The sequence below is a fragment of the Diadema antillarum genome, unplaced genomic scaffold (assembly GCF_040938485.1).
Source record: "Diadema antillarum isolate AM-2024a unplaced genomic scaffold, OU_Dant_1.0 seq00000357_RagTag, whole genome shotgun sequence".
NCBI lineage: Eukaryota > Metazoa > Echinodermata > Echinoidea > Diadematoida > Diadematidae > Diadema > Diadema antillarum.
This window is the reverse complement of record NW_027271363.1, coordinates 219,820-247,468: the sequence shown is the minus strand read 5'-3', so window position 1 is coordinate 247,468 and position 27,649 is coordinate 219,820. Positions and strand designations below refer to the sequence as shown.

General features: G+C 38.1%; 1 protein-coding gene across 1 annotated transcript; it reads right to left on the bottom strand.

Annotated features, from left to right (window-relative positions):
- Nucleotides 1-10,361: 10,361 nt before the first annotated feature.
- On the bottom strand, nt 10,362-24,010 carry LOC139731093 (ZP domain-containing protein-like). The gene is made up of 10 exons (XM_071641974.1): nt 23,884-24,010; nt 20,239-20,493; nt 19,389-19,526; nt 18,567-18,920; nt 18,188-18,363; nt 17,147-17,386; nt 15,288-15,424; nt 14,748-14,847; nt 13,841-14,003; nt 10,362-10,480 (listed from the first exon to the last, which is right to left on the bottom strand). The coding sequence occupies exons 1-10, from the start codon at nt 23,969-23,971 to the stop codon at nt 10,377-10,379; spliced, it is 1,755 nt and encodes a 584-aa protein (XP_071498075.1). The 5' UTR covers nt 23,972-24,010; the 3' UTR covers nt 10,362-10,376.
- Between the last annotated feature and the right edge of the window lie 3,639 nt (nt 24,011-27,649).

Genomic DNA, 27,649 nt, shown 5'->3' with positions numbered 1-27,649 from the left:
GGGGTGTATTGTAGATGCATCCAGGTTTCATACATTAACGAAAATGAGAAGCTGGTAAAAACAAGACGTTAAATTGTTTTTGTTGATAGTAGATACAGTAGAAGAGAGATATCTGAAGATATCAGATTTAATTGTGAATGTTTAATTGCTAAGGTAAAACAACACTTTATTGACATTGTGTTTTAAATTGTATACATCATATTGCATCTGAGTCTTTTTGTTATGTAGTAAATATAAGAGAAGGTAGTTGCTGTTTAGGTGTTTTGAAGTCACAGATACCGCAAGGTACGCCAGGAACAAGAGGGCAAAATAATCATATGTCAAATTGATCAATGATCTTCCTGGGGATGCCCGATGTGAGAGAATTTGTAAAGTATTTTTGAGTGAAATTCCGAATAAGTACTTGATGCTGTTGTAATATTGTTTTTTTTTTCCTTTCATTTCTTCATGATATCTTGACTATTAAGAATTGTGATGTGTTCTCAGTACTTCTTATATGATCATTTCTGTGTTTTTCGATGATACTGATTTAAGTTTACCTTTTATTTACCATTTGCAAATATATATTTCAGAAGTATGTGCTTCGTACAACGTCGTGTATGTTTCATTCATTGTTGAATACAGTATACTTCAATCTAACGGACCTGCTCAAAAACAGACGCAAGCTGAGAGCAAGTCGTTTAATTTTGTGAATAAATAAATAAACCAAACCAAAACTTCCAACACGTCCAATTCCCCCCCCCCCCCCTCAAAAAAAAAAAATCTTTTTGTACCTGTCATTCGAGGAATCCGTGACGAGTTGAATCCTCAGAATGCATCGTATTGCGTTAAAATAATTGAATAACATCGACAAAATATCATTCAAACTCAGTTTTACACAATGATAGTTATCATCTTTGCTTTGCTAGCAACAAACACTGACTTAGATTTATTTTTGTTTATTGATTTGTGGTGGGTATAGAACCTATACCCTGCACAATTCAAGTCATATGCAAAAAAAAAAAAAAAAACCAAACACACAAACAAACAAACAAAACAGAAAAACTCAACGAAGTATTAGGAAATATAAAAATTAAGAACACAAAGTACTTTATTGGTATTGGAAATAACACAAATATATCAAATTATCACGCTATCATTCATTCATTGCCTTGATTTGTGTCCTGCAGCATAGTATAGAAAGATGAGTTCATTCCTCTTCATACAAAATCTTAATGGACAAGTCCACCTTCATATACATGTGGATTGAGTGAAGGCAACAATATCAGAAGAACACATCAGTGGCAGTGTGGGGGAAAATCGGACAATCCGTTCAAAAGTTATGATTTTTTTTAAGTATCTGCGCAATCACTGCTGGATGATAAGACTACTACAGTGTATGATGCCATATGCGTACAACAATATAATTATGGAAAACAAAAAGAGAATGTCACAAAACTTTACCTTTTGAATAAAGTGCACAATTCTTCTACTTGTTACTGGGGTATGTTAAGGGTAGTATTATTCCCCCTGCTTTCTGAAAGAGAGAAGTCGAGTGTTCTTTTGTTATACGAGAAAGTGAAAATGTGTTGAATTTTCTTTATTCTTTCTTTATATCGTTGTACACATGTGACATCACAAGCTATTGTATAGTCTTCTCATCCAGTCTTACTGAGCAGAAACTTTAAAAATTCGTAACTTTTCAACGGATTGTCCGATTTTTCTCAAACTCTCACTGATGTGTTCTACTAATATTGCTGCGTTCACAAAACTCACATGTCTATGAAGGAGAACTTGTCCTTTTAGATATAAAAGATGAAAATATCCATTTAATAACATTGTTTCTTGCGGTGCACTGTGTGTGCGTTTGTGTGTGTGTACAGGTTCCAGCTGTGTTGGTTGCTTTGACGTCGCCTGCCACAGGGACGATTTCATAGTCGTTGAAGGGAGCATGACTATCGCATTGTGTGTCCGAGAGTGTAAAGATGGCGGATTCCCGTATGCTGCACTTGCACACGGTTATCGGTGTAGCTGTGGAATACTAGTTTGCGAGGATTCGGAGAGAGATGCAACCCAGTTTTGCAGTATGACGTGTTCAGGAGACACAACCAGTTATTGCGGTGGCTTACATTCTGTTTCCGTTTACAGAGGTAGGATATTGAGAATGTTGCAAGGTTTTAATACCCATCCATCTTTAAGCAATTAGCCAATACCGGTTCCGTTTTAATCAAGCTCCGTATTAATTGAAATGCTCTCTTCACGTAAAGGGTAGGCAAGTGAAACTTAAAAATCCTCTGTATAATTTTGAACAATAGCTGTCAAGTATCCACTTCGAGGCATAATCGGCTGCCTCTCGAGACGAAACTGAATGGTAAGGAAGACAACACCCACACATAATCCAGTAAGTGTAGTGCACTCCCGTTATAAATGAAGTCCTACAATACATTAGTGACCTGCGGTTTTCTTTCGTTATATCGAATTTCGTTATAGCTGAATAGTAGAGTATGTAAATGAATATAGCAAATACGATTGATAATCCTTTGGCCAAAATCTCTACTTCGTTGGAACGAGCATTTCGTAATGACTGTGTTTGTTGTAACGGGAGTGCACGCTGTGAAAGTTATTAAAATCAGGGGGATAGAAAAAGCTCTTGCAATGAATCTATTTTTGCTAGTCTGTGCATGATGGCATTAACACGTGTTAATTTCGATCCGGGTCAGAGTTAATCTTCGATTATGGCCCTTGTTTCGCCTTGTGCAAGGTCGACGTTGGTCTAGCTTAGTATACACTGTAGCTTCTGGACTCTTTTTACTCGTAATAGCCGTGATTCAGTGTACGCGACAAGCCGTTTGAGGGCGTGACACCCGAGGATTGCGATACGCCGAAAACTGCCATACCCGAGAAACTGAAATACACTGTACCTCTTTCGTTTTCGTTGGGCGCGCAGTCTCATGATTATCGCAGTCAGAAATTTGCACCCTCTTTTGGTTTATCGCACCGAGGAAAAGGGGACGGAGCCCAGACTAGGTCGACGTAGGCGAGACGATGCGTAATATCACTGTCCTGTATGTGTGTGATATGCACTTTATTTTGGACCATCTGCGTGCTTGAAACCTACAAGGAAGCGCTCAATCAGACGCATACAAATACACGAATATAAATTATCACTTAAATACTCTCTCTCTCGCTCATTGCTTACATTGCTTAGATATATCTTTATATATATATATATATATATATATAACGAAGAATCAAGAACTATTTTCGGTGGCCTCCACCTTCTTAAGGAGTCAAATTGAACATGAAGAGCGTGCACTATTCGAAAAATTCTTTATCGATCCCCCCCCCCCCACTCCAAAAAAAAAAAAAAAAAATGCATTACTAGCTCTTTATTCTTCGTTTTATTTGAGCCAATACGTGAATTCTCAACATGTTTATATAAATCTGTCTATGACTGTTTTTTTTTTTCAGGTCTTGCATCAGGTTTTTTTTTTTGTGGTATAACGCGTGAATTTAGCTTCAGTCTCAAATTTGAAATAAAAATACAGTGATCTGCTTGAAAACGGAACACTTAAGTTTTCCATTGTGTTATGTGTTTTTTTTTTTTGCAATGTAATGTCTCTAATGTACTACCAAGAATGATATTTGAAATGTTGTTTTGTGTTTTATTGACAGTGACAGACAGCACAATACAAGAGACCTCTCGGGATTACCGAACAGGTATTTAGCACTATTTAAAGGGCTCACAGACAGGTTCTTTGAACATCAACAATAAGAAAAATGTTAACCTCTCCTGGGTGATAAGGAAACCGTAAACATGTCTTTCTTTCAATCATTTTGTACGTAGTTATAGTATGCATGAATTTTTACATGTTAATTGTTATCATATAACAACATCGAATACCATATCAATATAATATCATCCTGGTTTCATTCAAAAAGAGCCCTTAAATAGTATTTTTAGTGATGAAGATATGAACTGTGTTTGATAATTTTTAAATTAAAAGTCCGATCAAGTGACTTACGTACCAAAAACTTATTATTGTTACTCATTGTAAGTTTGGAGTGCAGGGTTGGGACTTATGATTTCGTTCATTCCCGATACAAAAAAACAAACAAACATAGTTTACCGTTCAATGCTTTTAAAATCATTCATATTTACTGCCTTTGCATAATAACCTAAGGAATATAGTAATATTTGCAAGGTGGGAGAAAATTACACAGTGAAACGGCAGCGTTTCCTACAAACAGCTTTTTTAATGTTTAAAGTTCAAAACTCTCATGTAGGTTTTCCTTCTATTCTATAAGTTCCAAATGTGTAATGCCCTTTATAAGATCTTCCTTCTGTCGTTAATACTGTCATGTGATTGTTTTCATCTACAGTAATGAGTAATAGCCAGACAGAAGGGACGTCGTGGAATAACGCACCAGGTAATGCATGACACTGACATAATGACGAATTAACGAAGGTGGTTTAGATTTAAACCATGGTTTATGCAAAATTCTTCTGCGTATGATACGGTTGGCAGATTGCGTACGCCAACATACGTCTAGTGACAAAACGTTGATACGCGCATGTCAAAGGTACGCCACTGCTCCGCGCATATGAAATTTTACGTTTATTTTAGACCATGGTCTATGTGGTCTAAGCTTGAACCATCTTCGTGAATTCGGGTCATTCATAGGTTCTATAGAAATATCGAAGACAACAACGTTTAAGCTAAACCAAAAATAGAAATCCTCGACTTTATTATAATCATAAACTTGACATCGAAATATTCTCCAATTTCGACTAATCTTACTAGGAACTTAATTCAAATTGTTAGAGAATGCCAAAGTTACTGAAAGTATGGCAATCCTGTATCTTCATGAGTCTTCTTTGTTTTATCCAATGAATTCATAGGTGTTTCTGTGTGTGTGTGTGTGTCTGTCTGTGTGTGTCTGTGTGTGTTTTCTTGTAATGCCTGCGGAAAGAATTCCCATCTTGAAATATGCTTTATTTCCATACAATAAAAGGATGTATACAAAGTATACACTTGAAATTCTACAGTCTTTTATATCTATCTACTACTTTTATTCGGCATTCTTTACTCATCAGTGGTCCATAAACTGTTATTCTGTGGGGTCCTGCAATATGATAATAATATTTTGCCGTCTTCAAGTGGATTTTGATATGTCGCTTTGAACAGACATTTTTGTAATATTTTATGCAAAACAAAAGTACTGTCAAACCATGAACACGATAGTCTCAAATGTACGTCTCGCCTTACAAAGTGGGATCATAATATATTCTTACCAAAAGATGCAATAAGGTCTTATAACCTTTCAATTTTTCCATTCTTTTTTCTCACAGATCCGACTTCAGCGATGAAATTATCGAGCGACTTGATCCCAGTTTCAAGTACCGGAATTAATTCAAATGTTCCAATGCTTCATACGAGTTCAGGAAAGACCTGCAACAGTGTTGCTCAAGAGGCCAACAATTCCCTTGTCATTACACTGAGTATTGCTGTGGTAATCTTATTCGTTCTACTTCTGTTGGTGGTAATGAGATATAAATGCCAAAGAGGGAGTAGAGACCAGCGAAAAGCTGCTGTCAGTAGAGACGATACAGTGGTTCAGAGCGCTGATAACCAATCGATTACTCACACATACCACGCTCTCTACGCGGCACCTAAGGTCCCGCCTATGGGAGCATCCTACAAACCTCCGAAAGCAGCGTGCCATACAGATACACCTCCACTGCCTGAAGGCCACCCAGCAGCAAGCATTGATTGCACTTCACCCTATCAGGAGGTCGAACAAGAATACGAAGAAATGCACTCCATAGCTGTGTCTTACTCGCGGTGCCCCGAGCCAGAGTCCCACACCTTTTACACCACCTGGACTTCACCCAATCCTGAAGAAACGTATCCCATCACCCTGTCACAGTTGAAAAACAATGAAAGTGCCTATCAGGATAATTGTCTCTCTGACGTACCTGCAGGCGTGTCAAACATAGATCACGAGTATTTTCTCGGTAGTAGAACCTATGATACTCAAATATTTTAGTCGTATAGAATGCTTCACTTTCGTAGTGATTTACCAAATTTTACGACTCAGTTAATCAATGTTGATAAGTAGTAAATCAACGATTTTGTGCGTAAACCTTCGAATTGTCGATTGTGGTGAAGCTGCGCATCACCCGACGTTAAAGGAATTGTATAGCATTGGTTGAGGTCAAGATTCAGCCTTTAACTTTTTGCAAGATACTTAGAAACAACTTTTTAAATGACTTGTTAAAGAGCATACGATTCTAATTGTATTAAATAGAAAGTTTATTCAAGGTAACCCCCCCAAAAAACAAACAAACAAACAAAAAAACAATAGGAATAATTTAGAGGAGCTATCAATCACTTTGACGTACTTTATGTTCATACATTAAATGCAGATACGTTTTCGTTTTGCTCATGGGTATGCACACACACATACATACACACACAATTTATATATATATATATATATATATATATATATATATATATATATATATATATATATACATATGTATATGTACACATGTATCTTTACTTAATGCGTTTTTTGTACGAACAAAGATGAATTAAGTGGAGGAATAAGATACATATAAAACAATAATGCATTTGGTCATAATGCATAATACTTAACGGGCTTGGATGTAGAAGTGCTCACGTAGTTCCCTTTCACATATCATGTGAAAGGGAATAAATATTGCTTTATATCATAAAGCCCCCCTAAAAACCCAAACAAACAAACAAACAAACAAACACACACCGACTTTCAAATAAAGCATAGTTTGTGATGTTGGCAAATAAACGATAAAAACATAAGGGAATATTTTTACTTCTGAGAAAAATAGTCTCTGAGACTTAAGGTTTACTCAGTACAGTGGGACTGAAGTCCATTTGATGTTTGTTTTCATTTCAAACAAATGCTTTTGTCAGATTATGGAATAACTTCGCGATAGATTCACATAGACTGAAAAGTTTGTTACTTTCTGCCTATTCTCAATTGTTATGTTATTTTAGCTCACTGAGACAAATGCTCAAGTAAGCTATTGCTATCACTCGTCAGGCATCCGTCGTGCGTCGTCCGTCGTGCGTGAACTTCTTACTTGTTACTTCTTCCGGAAACCCCTGGATGTTTTTCACCAACCTTGGCAGGTAGAATCCCAAGGTAGGTAGGATCTAATCTGTTCAAATGGACATCATTATGCCATGCTTTCTCATTCTCATCTTCTTCTCGAAAACGCATGGCCAAATTTTCACTATGTTTAGGGCGCCTATTTGTTCAAATGGGCACCATTAAATCTACAAACAAATTATCTGTAAGACGAGAAATATTCGGAGAAACTGCATTATTGAAAATAGTTCCAACGCTGCTCTTGGTAAATCCAGCCCCCCCCCCCCCACCCCCTCCCCCTCCCAGGTTGCTATGTCCTCATATATTTGTTTTCAAGAATGCGGGAAAGGTGAACTTCCGATACTCAGATACCACTCGGTCTCTTGTTTTCTCTCGTAATCAAATTTATATCCAATTTTATAGGTACTATTTTTTTTTTGCGGGGGGGGGGGGGTGATAAAGCCGCACTGATAACATAAATAAAATGATCAATGTCGATACGTTAGGTGGTTGGGTTTTTTTGTTTTTTTGAAAATTTTAGCGAATAAGCATTTCGGCCGTGATTACAAAATAAACATGATCCACAAACTGATTCGTTTCATAAGTAATATTTAGTGTCTTTAGTGTAATCATTATAATCCACTAAATTGAATAACTTTGTCATCATTATGTCTATTGGAGATCAATATCACGTGAAATTCCTTCCGAGAACCTTACAAGACTTCTGATACTTTTCTGAGGATTCTACCCTACCCGAACAACGCTGTTTTATTTGGAGTGTTCGCACTCGGTCAGGGACAAGCAGGGTCCCGCTTCATAAAACTTGTTATGAGTGACAACTGTCACATTTCTGTGACAAGTTTGCCCTTAGCCAATCAGATGCAAGGATTTCAGTAGCTTATAACAACTAAGAAAACTTGTCATGATAACAAGTTTTATGAAACGGGACCCAGATCGTCAAAATACTGCTTTACCATTGTTCTGAGCGCTCCAACCAGCGTGGGACCATCTTCCTCCTCATATTCCACAAAGGTAAAGTTCTCTAACGAAGTCCTCGTACTCCACCTTATCTCTCCTCTTCTTGGCTGCTCTGTTGTCTCCGACATCAACGATCATATACATCTTTCGATACGACGATGATATTGTCGCCTGTTCTCGATGACATTGTCCATTTGGACATTGAACTCCTAAGGGTTTTCACGTAATCATTTTCGGATATATATATATATATATATATATATATATTTTTTTTTTTTGTGGTGCGTATACACGTACCATTTTGGTATTCAAGATAAACTGATAGATAAAGCGATTAATAGATTGAGATGAATAGAATGAGAGGTAGACATCTTTTAACGTTAAACATTCTGGAAATATGTGCTCAGGGATATTGTAAACCGTTTGCAGGCTTGCAACTGCAGGCTTCTTTCCCACCGATCTTGCCCAACTGATAAGATAAGATATAGACTGTGAAATTCACTTAAATTGTCGATTTTCTAATTATGTTCGATGTTCGGTTTTCTATTTGAATGTTTTTTGTGGGTTTTTTTTTCAATGAATGAGTTATGTGAGAAGACTGTAACGTTGAGAGACTATAAATCCAATACTGTGAAAATTACAGCAAAGATCAGGGGGGCATTTCATGAAGCGTTTTGTCAGATATTTCGTCTGACAAAGTGTTAAAAGCTACTGAAATCCTTGCATCTGATTGGCTGAGAGCAAATTTGACAAGTTGTCGGACAAAAATGCTTCATGAAATGCCCCCCCCCCCCCGGAGATATTTTGACTACACGCTTGATAAACGCAGTATGTCCACAATGAAAGCACCAACACACTATGTTCTTTCTCTTTCTGTGGTTATGTATTTCATACTAATTTATTTGGTACTTGTACGAAAGCCGTGGTACACCATAAAAAATGGTAAAGTCACATAATAGATCGAGGTCGAGATCGAGGTCGAAGTCAAGAGATGTGGGCCTAACAGAGCATGATATGAATTATGCCGATCCTCTGTCATAACCGGATTTGCTCAGGTTGCATTGCGACTGGCATTACGGTGCTTATTTCACTGGTATAGTTTTTAGGCAATCTTCGTTTAATTGAAATGCACTGTATACATATGTATCTCGTAAACGAATGCATTATCGACAAATAAAAGGTTTTAGGACATAGTTTTCTTTAACTAAAAGAAGCAGCTTGTAGTATATGTGCCATTGATTTGAAAGAATTTTCATTCACCATGGATGATATATGAGAACTGTTTTAAGTCAGATTTCTCGGTATTTCAATTGAAAACAATCTTGCTCAAAAACTGCTTCCATGCACCATAAGCATAACTGTCATGACAATCAACATGTATCATCTATCTACAATATGTTATCCTTCATCCTCGTGGTACGTTTTTACGACAAAAAGTGAATATAAAGTCATTACATAAAACTATATACCAGATATATACTGCGAGAATTATCAAGTTGTGTTCTTAATTTGTGTTTTGACGGGTATATATATATATATATATATATATATATATATATATATATATCGTTCGCATAAAATGTCCACAGCGACAGTGACAGTAGTACGTAGTCTTACTTTGTTAATAACGTCCAAAGAGAATTGTGCGATATCTCTTTATAACCGATGTAGAATGCGAAAAATCAGTGTATTGTGCTCTAAATGAAATTTCTTCCTATAAAATATCGCCTCACATATTAATGATCTCTTACGTATTAAACCATGTTACCGATTGTGACCTGGCATACAAAACAGTTCATTTGCACGTGGGTGAAAAAATATTTGGTTATGCCCAGGTGATCACTAATCCAAGTGATCTTACTTTGTGCAATCTTTGGTTGAAAGCAAATGAACCTATTGCTTTCTTTTTCCCTTTCCTCTATTTTAGCTCTACGCAAGTCATCCCTCCCTTTGATTTTTTTTTCTACATGTCTCATGTATAATCAAATCTAGCTACGCTTTAAAGCTGAATAACTCTTCTATATTTTTCAGTACATCAATGATACATTTTGTTACGCATTGTTTACAGGGTGAAGACAAAATCACGCTTACGTACTAATGCTAATTGTATGGTATCAACAATGAGTGCACAATTTGTACATATATGCGTACAACCATAATGATCGATGCAGGAACCAATAAATCAAATCAAATCAAATCAAATCTACTTATCTACGTCACGCCTAAATTTGTAAAGGAAGTTATTATTCATATCTGAAAGCACTACATCGCTTGAGGCTTTAGTTTTTGGTGTTCTGATGGCGTTGATAGAGGATCACACCGATGCTGCAGACCAACATGGCGGACAGAGCGACGTATGCAGTCACGGAACTCACGGACGTACCTGATGAATAGGGAGAGCAAAGCAAGGACCAAAAGGTAGAATCATGATGGACATCTAACTTGTTAACCTTAATACTTCTTTTGATAACGAAGGTGTTTACCTTCAGCAATATTAGAAAATAAAACAATTGTATGACAATGCAATTTAAAGCGTAGTAGCATTCGTTTCAGTAATCAATACATGCCAACATAATAATATTTAAAAGAATATGTCAATCTTTAAAGACGACCTTATCCAGTGAGGTCGCTCTGAACATTTCATATACAGTTATTGTATGTCCCCAAAAAAGAATAAAATCGGATTTTCGCATTGATATCACCCAATATGAATAAACCGTCTAAATGCTACTTCAGGGTCTTAAAACATAACATCCTACCTATATTTTGCAAAAAGCATGCCATGAGTCCCCTGATTTTTCAAAGTGTAGCACGTGATTGCTCTTGGAACTGCATATTAGTGTGTGAACACAACAGACAGAACTTGGAGGGAAAAGATTGCTGACAAGCTCTACAAAATTCCTCATTTCTCTTTAACCACTGAAGCAAAACGAATGGGTTTTTCTGTACGATGTGGGCAATGAGTTCTAGTTTCATACCCTGAAATTGTATTTTGATTGATGTATCATTTTTAAAGTTATCGTTGCGGAGGGTACCGTTGTAATTTTTGGGATATACGATACATATTATATACATAATTATAATACACCCCTCAAACCCTTACGCACATACACGGAATATATGGAATTTTGACGTAACGTAAAAACATATCAATGGAAATATAAAGAGATTTTCACACAATTGTATTTCTATTGATAATACACAATAAACATAGACTATAGTTACTGGCAAAATCTTTAAAGACTGAAAAGGATGAGGATTTCAATTTATTCCCTGCCAACACTGGGGCACATTCAAAAACCGCGAATACCATCGGTAAGCGAATACGTGCATCGAAGATGATGCTCACTGGTAAGTGATAGATTTTTCGACTGTGTGCATGAGCACTATGTCCTACACAGATATCACTGATTAAGCTTAGCACAATATAAAAACGTTGATTCTCGCAGAATTTGATATATCCGAATAGGGCCATTTTCCCTCTCCAGTAATTTCTAAGGTATCAAGTCTTTAAAGGAATGACACAATTTTGGTTGAGATGGGGGGGGGGGGTTCAGATTTTAACTCTTTGCGAGATGATTATCGACCACTTGTGAAATATCAAGGAGTATACCATTCTAAGAGGAATGTAATGCTAATTTGATGAAGACCAGTTTTGAAATAGCTGAGGTATCCAAAAACATAATGACACAAATTGGTTTTGATATGACGTGGGACCCTCCCTTTATCAAGATCTTTTGTCTTATATCTCAACCCTTTCTAAACCGATTTTCATCGAATGAACTTTAAATTGCTCTTAGAATTGTATGCTCTTCCAAAATTCATAGATTTCTCATTATCTCCCAAAAATTGGAAACCTGAATTCCCATCTCAACCAACACTATACTATTCCTTTAAATGTAATATTGTGATAACTTGATATTGTGTGTGAGGGAATTACTCACCTTTATGGGTAAGAAGATGTTTTTCGCCAAGGAAATCCCATATCAAGAATGTGTTTCTTATTAATTGTAGATGTTTGAATTTGTAAATTAATACAGCTTGCGATTGTATCAAGATCGTCTGTGGATTGGTATGTGGTTATCGTATGGGTGTGTGTTGTGTGGAAAGCTTGAATATGCTCTGCACAATGCTGTGTGTGTATGTGACACATTCTGTATGTACATTATGACTGCGTGTGTGTGAAGATGGGGAATTCCCTATGTAGAAGGCCAATCACAGCATCAGATTGCCTCACACCTGCTAAACGTCATGATGATGTCATGTATACATGGCCGTCCCACCACATTTTCTGCATGTATCAGTGTGCGCGCACACACACACTTACACGAACATGCAGTGCTACCTGGAGTGCACTGAAGAAAATGATTATGTGTGTACAAGACAGTTTTTGGCGCATCAAGCTTTACAATCTCGGAAGATGATAACACAGGCGAAAGCTTTACCGAAGGCATTTTGCTTTACCTCGCTATAGCAGGTTTGATTGACTATGTTTTTCTTTGTTTGGAAGTCACAAAATTTATCTCGTTATAGCAGTTATTTCGTTATAGCCGATCTCGTTATAAGAGTAGCATTTTACATAGACTTGTGTGGAAGGAAATTTGGGACCGGGAAAATTTCCTCGTTATAACCGATATCTCGTTATAGCAGTGTTCGTTATACCGAGTTTCCCCTGTATTATTCCCACTGTTACTCCCTCAGAAGGTAAGTGACATGCTTGTTCATAGTGCAAGACAGGACGGGTAGAAATATGTTGAGTTTCCCCTATATACTTTTTGTAAAGTTTTCCATATGTGACGTCACAAATTGTTATATAGAACTATAAAGTTTCCCAGCCTTTCAATTGATTGTAAAATTTTACATAGTCTTTCAAACTCATGTTCAGGCGATCTTGAATATGTATACTAAATTTGAATTTACATTCACTCCATCTACATTATATATTTTGATTTCATCCCACTTTAATTACAATTAGAATACTCCACTACCCAGCGCTTTTAGATTACAGTAGGTCTCCTGTTGAATCAAGAGAATTCTTCGTCACTCTCTCCCTTTCTCTGATCAAATATTGTACAACAATAGGATCAAAGATTATCGGATCCTCTGGAAAGATTGCAATTTTTGTTTTTGTGTAATGCAATCACTTTACCTCATCACCTTCTGTGCTAGCTGAATGGGAAAATAGTGGTATCAGCACTTTCAACTCTACTGTCATTAGAAAAACAATATAGGTAAATAAAAAAGCCTGCCGTCAGATTTCTCACTGGTTCTCATTACATTGTACTTAGCACACATTGAATGTTTGTTTGATGATTTGAAGACTCTTAGAATCTCCGATAAACATGACAAACAGCAATATTCGTCTATAAATAGGACAATAATCAACTCCTTTTATCATTTACAGATGATTTTATTTCACACTTCAGCATTTACTCATATCACCGTATTCTTTCTTCAAATAAAAATTCTTAGGTAAAGTTAGCTGTTGTTTTAGGTTGTATTATAACTCCTAAACACCATCGTTTCTCTTTCTCTCTCTTTCGTTTTGATAACTATTCCATTTGTACAAGTGGAGAAATAAAACAAACTGAACTTAACTGAAATCCTGATGTGCTAATTATTAAATATGCGAATCCTGCTTTCAAAGATATTAAACTGCATCTTTTGACAAGAGAACTATACTATAGCAAAAGCAGGGGGTCTTTCCCTAACCATCTCAACTGGAATCTTTAACAATCAATACCTTTGTCGCTCTCGATGAAGAATGGTCCACTTGACAGGAGGTAAGCGTTAGCAGGGTTCCGATTCGAATACCTTTTGGCACGTGGGCCAGAACGGTCCGAAGTATGACAACTTTCCAGTCGATCGTTCTGTTGGCATGCCAGGACGTTACAGTGGATGTATGTCTGTCAAATAACCCAATGAAAAATCGACTACGTTCAATGACGAGTGATATCTAATACATAATTACACAGAATATAACAAATTAAATTTTAGACAAAGTTTTCAAAATTCCCTCTGCAAGACTTGGATCGATCTGATGACCAAACTGTTATAAGCCGTTCTTTGTAGTCTCGACAGAATACCACGGCAACTACAATAGGGTCCTATCATCCTAATGTGAGTAAAATAAGTGAGCGAATGAAAAACTTTAACCTGGTTAATCTGTAGTTTGTTTGTTTTTCTTCAAATTACCATAAGAGGTCCATTATCTACTGCCGATCTTTCACTTCCTTTCAACTGACGGCTTTAAATGCACTTTTCTCAAAAACATGTTATACGAAAGGGAGTTGGGCAGACTAGTTATTAGTTTTTGGTTAGTATCCTGAAAAAGGAGCTCCCTTACGATAGTCAATGATAACGTTATCCTAGGAAGATGACTCCCCCCTCCCCCCACCCAAAAAAGGATACAAGTTAAGATTCAGTACGTCCAAATGTTGAAGGCAATGAGATCCATAATGTCAAAAATTGCTGTCAAGACAAGTAAGAGGGGACCTACTTTGCTACCTCTTGGTCTCCAAAATCAGGACTATCTTTGCCTACACAGAGAAGTAGTTCATTCACCATATTATTATTATTACAATCATACCTATCACGTTCATCATCGCAATGCGACGTGATCATGGAAATAAACGCTGAAAGATTCTCACCACATCTGTGACGCGATTGATCTTAAAGGTCCTGACGGAAAACGCCCTCACAGTAGAGTTGTTGATGTCATAGATTTCCACGTTCGTCGATACAGCCAGTCTGCAATTAATTTAGCCATGGATTTCATACTGAGTAATGATAAGAAATCATTATATCTGCAGACTCTACTCGAAATGTTTTGGAACGACTTGAATTAAAAAAATATATATATTGACTGATATTGTTTATTCAGTATCGTACAGACTGGGTAATTTCTATACTCATCTTTTTTTTTTCATAAAAGTTATTTGCTATTCAACTAACCAACTAACAACAAACCTTGCTCGAGTTTTCCACTTCTTGCAAACCTATCAAGACTTACTTTAAAGGGGTCTTAAAGAATGAATTGATGAATAATTTGAAAAAAAGTAACGATTTGAAAAATATATTTTGAATAGTCTGTCTACATATAACTAAGATGTATTTAGAAATAAAGTTCGTTTGTATTATACTGATAACTGATAAATGTATATTGAAATTATTTGTATCTCCCGACTGACCCGTTTTCTATCAGATCCCGGTAACTCCGATCTGCTGGGTCCGGAGAAGGCGTCGCCCAGCAACGATTGTTGAAGGCGTAAAGGTTCTTTATGGATGCGATTGTTGTGCCCAGGAAGATGGTATCACCTTCTAACACCTTGATAGTTTGGATTCAGTGAACCATTGATTTGATAAGTAGTTGAGGTAATCCTATAACATAAGGGTATCAAAATGAAACGCTACCGACTCACTCCAGGAAACCAACGTGGAGTGAGAAAAAACAGCAATAGTAAAACGTATTAGTGAAAGTTTGAGAAAAATCGGACAATCCATTTAAGAGGTATGAATTTGTAAAGTCTCGGTGCCGGCGTTGTCCACCAACGCCGGCACCGAGACTTTACAATTTTAATTTGAATTTTGGATATGAATTTGACAAGAAGACAACCAGATTTTATGACGTCATAATGGACAACAATATCAAGAAAATCTTGGAAGAATAAAAAAAAAACAGATCGGTATAAAAAGAACACATTTCTTCAACTTATTATTGACATAATAATGTTCATATGTTCATATTCCACCTGCTTTCTAAAAGAGATACGGTAAAGTCAAGCGTACTTTCATAATTCTAGATTAGTGAAATATTTTTTAATTTTCATTACATTTCTTTATATTTCCGTCCATAATGACGTCATGAAGTGTACTATTCTCCTTATAGTAGCGAAACTTTAAAATGCCTGAATTTTTAATCGATTGTCAATCAATATACAAATTTGAGCTTTGGTTTCCTTTGAGAAGTAGAAGCTACGTCTCGTAAATTTCTTTCTTAAATATTATCACGAGTTTTCTAGAGCAGCACGCTACTGACATAACAGCTACAGTGCACTCCCGTTATAACGAAATGCTCGGGATTCTTTCGTTATAACGAAATTTCGTTATAACCGAACAAATACAATATAAAACGAAAACAAGGAAGCCACACACATAAATTACTGTATATCATATTCTGTTTGTTGAATACTCATCATACACTGGAAAGCTATGTGAAATACGATGGTACCTTTTTAATTTCGTTTAGATGTTACATTTAAAAGAGAGCATAAAGTTGTTTGTATTGTCACGCATGTATAGAAACTGATGGTTTAGGATGCGGTTATAGTTCGCTATTCCAAAGGTCCGTTTCTTACTAAAATTCGTTATTCCGAAGGCTCCTAATTCCGAAGTTTCACCATTCCTGGGACTCCGAAGGTTTGCTCGTCTGAAGCTTCGCTCTTCCGAAGATTCGTTATTCCGAAAGGTCATGAATTAGATAGAAATATATGGTTCGTTTTTCCGAAGGCTCGCTGATCGGAAAATACAAATTTCATTTCCATACTAACGGACATTTAAGGTGTATCAGCATCTGTGTGTTTTGTAATAAAGAGCTTTCGGAACAATTAAACGAATAATTAATTTCAGATTATTGTATTACAATAACGCAAGTTCCCCTCGGAAACTGTGCGTGACACACGGAGCGAACACACAGTGATGTGACGCGTTCGCCCATGCGGAGACGCTATAAATGCTTGTTCTGCTACGTATGTTCGGAGGCGATTCGCATTTCGTTATAACGGAGTGCATTTCTTTTGTTTTTCTTTGTCAGTGGCGCTCGGAAAACACTTCGCTATATGTTCGTTGTAACGGGAGTGCACTGTACATATAACTCTCCTGGTGAAAACGATTTAACTATTTATAGTCATCAATCATTCTTCTCTACGATTGAAAGTATAATCTCCAATTCACAACAGGTATTGCAACATACATAAGAATCTCCCTTCACATATTAATGCTCTCTTGATCAGATTAACTTAAATTAGTAGTACAAGCTGATGCAGGGTACCTGTTGCGGGGGAGCCGGTTCCGGAAGAGCAACGTCAAAAGTTTGACTAGTGAATTGTCGAATAGCAATGGTGAAATTGCCATGGCCAAACGCCTCTGTGAAAACGGACACAGAAGACTGGGCGATGTATGAGGTGTGGATGAGCTGTCTGCGCCTCACCGTGCAATTGACGACGAAGCTTTGCATAACCCCGCTCACATCCTCAATCTCATTCGTGAAGAAAAAGTTCTCCTCGTCACTCTGAAAAGGCAAATTTTTTGTGTTAGAGTTATGTTACTTTTTTTCTTGATTTACATGATTGCTTTTGTGACTTCTTGAAGATGGAAACGCAGAGAAAGATGGAGAGAGAGGGGAGAGAGAGGGAGAGATGAAGGGAGAAAGAAAAAAGTATTATTTGCATGTGACATGGATATACGTTGCATGTCTGAAGCAATAGTCTATAACATTTTACTTGTCGCCCTCTTTCATTTTTGCTGCAGGTCAGATCAAGGTCACATTGAGTGACCAGGGGTCAATATCCCCGTCCAATATACGATATATCCTCCCAGAAATCGTTAACACGTTCTGTGAGTCGACACTTTTTCTTATCTGCAATGTATAGCAACATACGAGCCTCATGAGAGTGTCGTTTTGTTTACTGTAGTAGATAAGTACAAAAGAAATAGATAGAGATAGATTCACATTTTCAGAGGACATTTACAATATCAAATTGAAGGATAAAATCGTTTGGTTCAATTTCCACAACTGCAATGTACGTATTTTGGGGTTTGCATTTTACATTTCGCGACTGAATTACTGAATATTGCAGAATCACCATGACAGGACTGATTCAAAATCATACGTCTCGATGTTTTGGACTGACAGTTAAAGAGGAAATATTCACATAGACAGAAACGTTGATATTATCGCAGAATAAGTAATAGAAACTAGAATCTATTTCCTTATGTGTCAACAAAAGAGAGGTCTAATCAAGCCGATAACAGCTTAATAAATCCTATCTGATTATCGGTACATGTTTCCGCCGGACGTTGTCGTATTTACCGCTATGCGCGTTCCACACTCTTCGAAAGATGTTGAAAGGGCGACGTAGTCAGAGTTAACAGCGTAACTATAGCAACGAGAACGGGAAAAGCGGATCTGGCTAGGAGCCGAGACTCGGTAGCTTTCCCTTTTGAGGAGTATTTCCATTCTGCCGTTATCACATGAGACCTTCGGAGCTGGCAGTGAGAAGAGAAACAGAGAAAGTGCAGGAGACGAATGATAGCAAGTAACAGTGACGATATTTCACAACCACAACAGAATCACCTGGTGATATACTGATTGAAATTGCACGTAGAAGTTGTTGTGTTATGTGGTGCTTATAGATTTGTAATAGTGCGTTTATAAATACCAAATACACACAATGCTGATCAACGATTACCGTCGTATTGGTCATCGCAGGGTCCGAAGTGGACGTCATCCACTCCTATGACGCTACGCTCTGGAGTACCGACCACGCCTTCGAAGATGAAATGCCCCTCACCCAGTCCAGAGATTGCTACATCGGCTAGCTCCCAAAATGCTCCCTGGTCTCCCCGTTTAACCCAGATGACCGAGGAAAAACTTTGATTCGTGAAGTGCAGTTTGAGAATGGTATCACTGGAGACCCCCGGCATGATGAAGGCAAACCGGAAACAGGTGGCAGTCGTGCTTACAGTGTTGGCATATGGACTTGTGAAGTTAGCTCGAGTACCGTCTTCCTGTGTCGTGCCGTTGATGAACATACTGTAATCTCCTGACACACACACGCACACACACACACACACAAAATGTACAATAAAAGAATTTATGTCGATGGTAGGTCAATGATTAGTTATATTCTTTAATAGTTATATTCTTTAAACAATCTACTGATTATACCTCGCCTTGTGATTACGAACAAATGGTTCATGACTATATTTTCCTATGTGAGCAATTGTAGTAAAAAAAAAGGTAATTTCTGTTTCAATAGCTTACAAGGAGAATATGCTCAAAACGTGGAATTTTTGGGAATCTAGAATGTCACTCCCTTTGGTCTTAAAAAGAAAACGCAATAGTTTCAAATCTCGGCAGTTATACATCACAGGTTACATTGTACATGTACCTCAGGTACAGTGTGCCCTGATTAAAAAATGTTCATGTAATCCAGCTACATTTTCGGAGATATTTTGGGTTTTCTAGGAATGAAAGTATTGGCTGAAATAAACTTGGCATTTCCACTTACCAATAGACGGACCATTCTCTGAATGTCTGCTGACGTTACGTGGCAGTCTCAGCCAATCAAAATCGTCCTGAAAAGCCTGACTCCACCCACAAAGATTGGAGCCAAAGTTGTCGAAATCGCAAGTCCATTGCGATGGGTCTGTAGAAACAGAATGTTGTCAGTCAACATACGATATAGATATTTTCAATGCTCAATAAGTTATACCAACGCCTTGCATTCATTTTTAGTCGTTTGTTATACATGTAGGGTTCAGTGGTCCAAGCAGTTTTTCTGATAAAGAAGTAGGCATTATTTGACTGCGTAATGTATAAAAGATTCTAGTAAGTTAGACCCCTTCTGTTATACCAGTAGGTCTAAGTACTTTATAGCAATTTGTTGGTGTCGTTGATGTTTTGTTAATTTTTAGAGTTACTAAAACCATTTTAACAACACGAAGACAGTCTCTCACAGGTACATACAGAAAACAGAATCTTTTGTATAATGGCCTTTGGTGTCAGCTCGAGCTTTCTGTAGCTGTGGAATCAGCGACTGCAAAAGCAGGAGTGAATCTATAGTCAGGGAATATATGGCTGTCAATGTAAGATTTCCAGAGTATCAAAGTATAGGGTCTCCATGCCGTCAAGCCCCGGCTTATTTTGGAGACCGTTCTGTTTAAGTTCCCAGCCTAAGCTGTTCGTATTTGTCTTATTTTGTACTAAAAATATGTGTTGATATACTGTTTGTTATAAATGACTTGTACAAAATCATATCTGATGTAATGGAATTCAGCTGAAATAAATCAAATCAAATCAAATGATCCCTTTTAAACTATTTCGCGTACAAGTTGGTAAAACTGTTTACAATATCTAACCTTTCAGATACGACACCACACAAATATCTCGGGCATCGGGGAAGATCCGAGGACCAACGTATCGAAACCCCTCTCCTGAGGTGTCGTTCATGACTGCAATGACGTCAAGGAATATTTCCGTCAAGTATACATATCCATTGTGCCAGGTGAGTCCATAGAAACCACTTCTAGTCAGCAAAATGGTTCTTTCGCCACTCAATAAATCCAGAGATTCGATCCTATTGGGACCGTCATCATGCCAATACAATTTGGTACCTGCATTGAACGGACGTGAAATGGGAAGAGCATTAGTTGAGGCAATATTGAAAGCATCCTCCACAATAAACAAGTTCTCTTTTTTTATCCTTCTGCTGAAATCAATTAAAGAAACTGTCTAGAATTTTTTTTTTTTTACTGATCACCATAGAAACATATGCAGTGGATACAGATCTGGTTTGTACGCAGGAGATCCAGGGTTCATAGCCCGTTCCCTTTAGCTATGGAAATATGTTTCCCCGCTTTGATAATTCTTGGTCGGCAGGCGTGGGCAATGTTAGTTATTCTGAAGGCTCGGAACAAACAAATTTAGTAAATTTGAAGTTCGTTAATCCGAAAATGAGATATGGTTCGTTAATCCAAAAATGAAATTAACTTGTGTTCATTAATCCAAAATAAAAAGACGGTGCGTACGGTCGAACCATCCGAATTACTTAACTCTATTCTAATTTTCAGATTATCGAGCCTTCCGTTAATGACGAACCTGATTTCGTTTCCAGATAAACGAACCTTCGGAGAGAATATGTACCCATTGCAACATTTAGGAAATAATAGCAGGTTATTTGAGGAGAAATCTTCGAGATATTAAAGCACACGTCTAGTTAGGCGGGAAAGGGGACATAAACAGATTTATACAGTGTAATTACGATTGTTTAAAGGTTCCACATCGTTCTCTGTTCACGTATTCTTTGTTGTACATCTCAATAAATTTTAAATGGTAAGGCCCAATCAGCAGTGCATGCAAACAACACAACGACAATCTAATCATAATTTCTTTATGATACTGCATGCTGTGCATGCTGACAACGCCCAACACTAATCACGTAATGACAATGCATCAGTTTAATGACAAACTGACAGAAAATGATCATAGTCCAGCAAAAGTAAACCAATAAGATATCAATACACACCAAGACGTATACAATGTTCATGTTATCAGTTTCAAAGTAGTCAAACTGTTTTCCCCCGAAGGTGTCGACCAAACTTTCGTATTATGCTCGTCTTTAGGCCTATTATACAGTGCCTAGTGTTTGTTAGTTTGTTTCATTTTCCCTCTAAGAAGATGGCTGAATAGCCCATATTCAGCTGCAATCGCTTGTCTTTCATGGGGTCCAGTTGGATGCAGGGTGGGGTCACTTTACCCAGTGGCGTATCTAGGGGGGGGGGGGGGCAAGGGGGGCACGTGCCCCGGGCGCCACTCTTTGGGGGCGCCGAAAACGAAGAAAAGAAAAAAAAAGAAAAAAAAACGAAGAAGAAAAAGAAAAAAAGAAGGGAAAAATGAAGAAGAAGAAGAAGAAGAAGAAGAAGAAGAAAAAAACAACAACTCGCCCGGACCGGGAAGGAGGGAGAATGGTGGTGGGGGGGGGGGGGGGGAACCAAATCAAACAAGATGAAAACAAAAAAATGACAATGTTTATTGTGTTCACACAGGAATTCCATGTTTTGTAAGCTAAAATTTCGGATCGCTCGTTGCGCTCGCTCGCCAAAATGAAAAAAGAAAATAAGAACAAAACGTGATGATGACGCGGACAAAATGACAATGTATATTGTGTTCACACATGCCATCGTTAGAAGGCAAAATGTTACACGGAGCAGCGGCTGCAATTTTATTTCTTTCGTTCTGAAGCGATCGCCCATTGGATCAAACGAGGGCGCCAAAGGTGTTGAACATACGGGGGTGGGGGGCGCAAAAAAACCAAATCAAACAAGATAAGAACAAAACGTATAATGATGACGCGGAAATATACAAATTTCGGCTCACTCGCTCGTACTAATTTAGAGTATTTTTTTTCAAGTCCTCAGTTTGTTGGTATAGATCGTTATTTATAAGGCCGTCACCATTAATTTTCTTGATTAGAATTGTAAGATTTAATAAGCAAAAAATGACAAGAATTCCATGTTTTGTAAGCTGAAATACAAAAATTTTCGGCTCGCTCGCTGCGCTCGCTCGCCAAAATTTATAACACAAAAAAAGATAAAACAAAACGTGATGATGACGCGGAAATATACAAAAATTTTCGGCTCGCCAGCTGCGCTCGCTCGCCAAAGATCTATCTAGATTCATTACATTTAAATCATCCTCATCTATAAGGCCGTCACTATATCTTTATTAGAATTGTAAAATTTAATAAGCAAAAAATGACAACAATTCCATGTTTTGTAAGCTGAAATACAGAAATTTTCGGCTCGCTCGCTAAAATTTCTCAAAAAAAAAAAGAGATAAGAACAAAACGTAAAGATGGCGCGGAAATACATGTATACAAAATTTCGGCTCACTCGTGCGTACTAATTTGGAGTATTTTTTCAAGTCCTCAGTTTGTTGGTATAGATCGTTATCTATAAAGCCGTCACCATTAATTTTCTTGATTAGAGTTGTAAGATTTAATAAGCAAAAAAAGACAAGAATTCCATGTTTTGTAAGCTTAAATACAAAAATTTTCGGCTCGCTCGCTGCGCTCGCTCGCCAAAATTTATCTAAATTTATTACATTTAAATCACCCTCAAAAGACCCCCTTTTAAGTCCTTGAAAAGGCATATCATGTAGACTTTTTTAAAGTCCCTACCGGGATGGGTTGGGGTTGAACACTTTTTCAGAAATTAGGGGCGCAATTTTCGCGCTTGCCCCCGGGCGCCGTTTTCCCTAGATACGCCACTGACTTTACCGGGTTAAACAGCCTGCTCTTTGCGATGAATAAATGAGGTGGGATCTTTTACGTGCATGAGCTGTGACTCTCTAAAACATGGAACCTCTATTTCATGTCCTATCCGAGGGACATGAGCCTGTATATTCCATTCCGTGAAGCCGGAGTTCATATTTCTCAATGAACAAGTGGACCTCTACTGCAAATTGAATAATCTTCAGCATAAATCCCAATATATTCGGAGGTAAATAAAAAAAGACACACATCACACGGCCCAGGCTAACTAAATTCAGGACTTCTTCTAAATTGACAGCAGTTTTTGGAACATGGTAGCCTATTCACGAATTTGAATGACAGACGAGATTCCGTCGCCAGCTGGACATGGATTTGAATGTTCATTGCGGAAATGTGTGCTCCTCTCTTAAATTTGAATGCTCCGGTAGTGAATTAGAATGCTCCGAAAGTGAATTTGAATGCTTCAATAGTAAATTGGAATTACAGGATTTTGAATTTGATTCCTGATTCAGTAATGCAAGCGTGGAATGCGTGAAATCGAATACTCCAAGTAGGAAGTTTAATGACAAAAGTATTAAATTGACCGGGAAAACCTATATAATACCAGTAAGTCATATTCATTCAAATGCATTGCATTTTTATTCAGTGGCAAAAAAACAAAAAAGCAAACATAATATCCCTTTTAATAGGCCCTTGAACGGTTGTCTGATAGTCATACAATGTTTGTACACACCTTCTTCGTTAAAAGCGAGGCCACGAACGTACTGGATTCGAGTTTCAACAACGTTCTCCGGTTCAGCGTTGAGGGCATCTATGCTCATCCTTTGAATGGCTCCTGGGCCTTGGACTCCCCAGTAAAGTTCTCTGGAAGATGGCGAACCAAGATCTATCAACTTTTACAGTATTCAGAATCACCTGTAAATCTCCCTTAGCGTCCATAATTTTCCCCTGTCCTATTAACTCTTTATGTGCACCGTTCGCACGTCCGACTTCGCATATTCTGCTTAAACCCACAAACCCGCCCAAACCGATCGATAAATCGCCAAAAGCAGCAGTACCATGAAAGCTTTTGTTTCGTTTCCGTTTGTCTCACATACGAGCTTGCATTGCCGAGGTCATAATTTATTCAATCCCAACCGGGCATTAGTCCTAAATAGCTCCTTTTACACTTGTGTTTCTTAACCCGGACTTTCTCTGACCCAGGACTATCGTTAGTCCCGTACCAATTTTTTCAGCTTTTTACACTCGCCAATTAGTCCCATACTAAGCTCTTGTCCGGGGCTAAGGAGAAAATTGACCTTTTTACACTCGTATTTCTTAGTCCGGTACTTTCCAAACCACATGAATATTCATGATTACGCTGTGCACTGTACACGTACAAGCACGCACCGGCAGCACTTGATTACCTCGTTCCTGATTGGTCAGTGGGGGTCGGACTTCGTCTCCGTTCGTTCTGTTTACACTCACTTGCTTGGCACCGCAATTGCGGTGCTAACCCTGCTATTTTGCAAGGCCAGATAGTACGGGATTATCGGTGGGGCTAGCTCACTTTGACAAAAACGAGTGTAAACAGAAAAGGGCTTTTTACACTTGTGTTTCTTAACCCCGGACTTTCTTTGACCCAGGACTATCGTTAGTCCCGTACCAATTTTTTCAGCTTTTTACACTCGCCAATTAGTCCCGTACTATTGTCCTGGGCTAAGGAGAAAACGGACCTTTTTACACTCGTATTTCTTAGCCCCGGACTTTCCAAACCACATGAATATTCATAATTACGCTGTGTACTGTACACGTACACGCACGCACCGGCAGCACTTGATTACCTCGTTTCTGATTGGTCAGTGAGGGTCGGACTTCGTCTCCGTCGCTTAGCCCAGGATTATTTTTTCGTTCTGTTTACACTCACGTGCTTGGCACCGCAATTGCGGTGCTAACCCTGCTATTTTGCAAGGCCAGATAGTACGGGATTATCGGTGGGGCTACCTCACTTTGGCAAAAACGAGTGTAAACAGAAAAGGGCTTTTTACACTTGTGTTTCTTAACCCCGGACTTTCTCTGACCCAGGACTATCGTTAGTCCCGTACCAATTTTTTCAGCTTTTTACACTCGCCAATTAGTCCCGTACTATCTCTTGTCCGGGGCTAAGTAGAAAACTGACCTTTTTACACTCGTATTTCTTAGCCCCGGACTTTCCAAACCACATGAATATTCATAATTACGCTGTGTACTGTATACGTACACACACGCACCGGCAGCACTTGATTACCTCGTTTCTGATTGGTCAGTGAGGGTCGGACTTCGTCTCCGTCGCTTAGCCCAGGATTATTTTTTCGTTCTGTTTACACTCACTTGCTTGGCACCGCAATTGCGGCGCTAATCCCTGCTATTTTGCAGGGCCAGATAGTACCGTACTATCGGTGGGGCTAGCCCACTTTGGCAAAAACGAGTGTAAACAGAAAGTGGGCTAAGGATAGTCCCGTACCAACGGTGGGGCTAAGCCCCCCCCCCCCCCCCTAGCCCCACCGTTGGTACGGGACTAAGCAAAAATTTACAAGTGTAAAATGCCCTAAACTACCGACACCAGGTTTCCTTTCGTAGCTATAGTCCATTTCAGTAATCACGCTTGATTAAAATTACGGAATATGGTTTCAGTTGCATGATTTAAAGGGATAGTACAGTATTGGTGGAGATGAAAATTTAGCTGTAACTTTTTTTCGAGATACCAAGAAAACACTTATGATATAGTACAGAGCATACCATTTTAAGAGGAATTCAAAGTTGATTTAATGAAAATCGGGTTTGGAATGGCTGAGACATTCAAAAACAAAGTAAAACAAAGCGATCGTAATAAAGTGTGGGTCCCACACTTTATTAGAATCGCTCTTTTTTGGATATCTCAGCCATTTCAAAACCAATTTTCATCAAATAAACATTGAATTCCTCATAGAATTACATGCTCTTTCATATTTCATAAGAGGTGTCTCATTATTTCACCAAAAAATGTTGGAAACCTGAAATTAGGTCTCAACCAAAACTGTATGATCCCTTTAATCTAGGTGTTAAAAAAGATTAGCTTTTAGGGTTGATATATGATTTTTTTTTTTCAAGTTAGCGTCTCTGACTGCACAAATGAGGAATGCCAGAAATGAAGTTATGATCTGCTCAAGAGCTTCCGAAGATTTTTCATGCTCTTAACAAATAATATACGAATAAAATACAGGTGTGAGTACATTAGTGGAGATGCTCTCGAGCGCCATGCATGTTTTACGACATTTAGACCGGGGGCCCAGAAGATTTATTCAGCTGAAAAGGGTCACACTTTTTGATGGTCTCATCATATTAGGATGTGGCCATGGGTCAATAAAATTAATTGCTGGCAAGTCACATTTTGTACCGTAAGCCTAGGGGCCACAAAAAAGGGCCCCGAAATATGCATTTACTCAGCCGAAGGGGTCACGGACAAAAGTTGGTGGATATTGTTCCTTTAGGTGTACCTATCATGAAAACAGAAATTGCCAGCTATTTCATCCTGTACGGGGCCCCAGACAGTAGACCCAAAGGGCCCCACCCATATGGTGTTATTAAGCTGAAAAGGGTCATGGCTAATTTCTTTTGCAATGGAAGTAGTACCCATAAGAGTTATCCAAAACACCAATGCCAATTATTTTATCCTGTACGGGGCTTCAGACAGTAGCCCCAAAGTGCCCCCCCCCCCCACCCATACACACATTGATTTTGTTCAACTGAAAAGGGTCACGGCTAATTTTATTTTGCACGGGAAGCAGTACCCATCAGAGATATCCATAACACCAAAGCCAGTTATTCTATCCTGTACGGGGCCCCAAACAGTACCCCCAAAGTGCCCCACCCATTATATACTGTTAAAGGGATTGTACAGTTTCGGTTGAGACCTAACTTCAGATTTCTAACATTTTTTGGTGAGATAATGGAAAACCTATTTGAAATATGAAAGAGCATGTAATTTTATGAGGAATTCAACGTTTATTTGATGAAAATTGGTTTTGAAATAGCTGAGACATCCAAAAAGAGCGATTCTAATAAAGTGTGGGACCCACACTTTCACACGATCGCTTTGTTTTACCTTGTTTTTGGATGTTTCCGTCATTCCAAACCCGATTTCAATCAAGTAAACTTTGAATTCCTCTTAAAATGGTATGCTCTGTACTACTTCATAAGTGTTTTCTTGGTATCTCGCAAAAAATTAAAAGCCCAATTCTCACCTCCACCAAAACTGTACTATCCCTTTAATCAGCTGAAAATGGTCATTACTAATTTCTTTTGCGATGGAATTAGTACACAACAGCGGAGATACTCAAAACAATAAACTCACTTATTTTATCCTGTAATGGGGACTTAGTATCGTGGTCCAGATTTGCCCCCCCCCCCCCCCCGCACATAACACGATCTTATCTAGCTGAAAACAGCCATGGCTAATTTCTTTTGAGATGGAAGTAGGCCCAGTATAGTACACACCAGAT

What these genes read in the sequence shown, in the direction of transcription:
- LOC139731093 (XM_071641974.1), bottom strand. Translation starts at nt 23,971, where the DNA reads ATGAGCATAGATGCCCTCAACGCTGAACCGGAGAACGTTGTTGAAACT. An exon ending in CCTCGCTTTTAACGAAGAAG is followed by an intron (nt 20,494 to 23,883) that starts GTGTGTACAAAC and finishes CGTTCAATGCAG; the next exon opens with GTACCAAATTGTATTGGCAT. An exon ending in CTGCGATGACCAATACGACG is followed by an intron (nt 18,364 to 18,566) that starts GTAATCGTTGAT and finishes TCTCACTGCCAG; the next exon opens with CTCCGAAGGTCTCATGTGAT.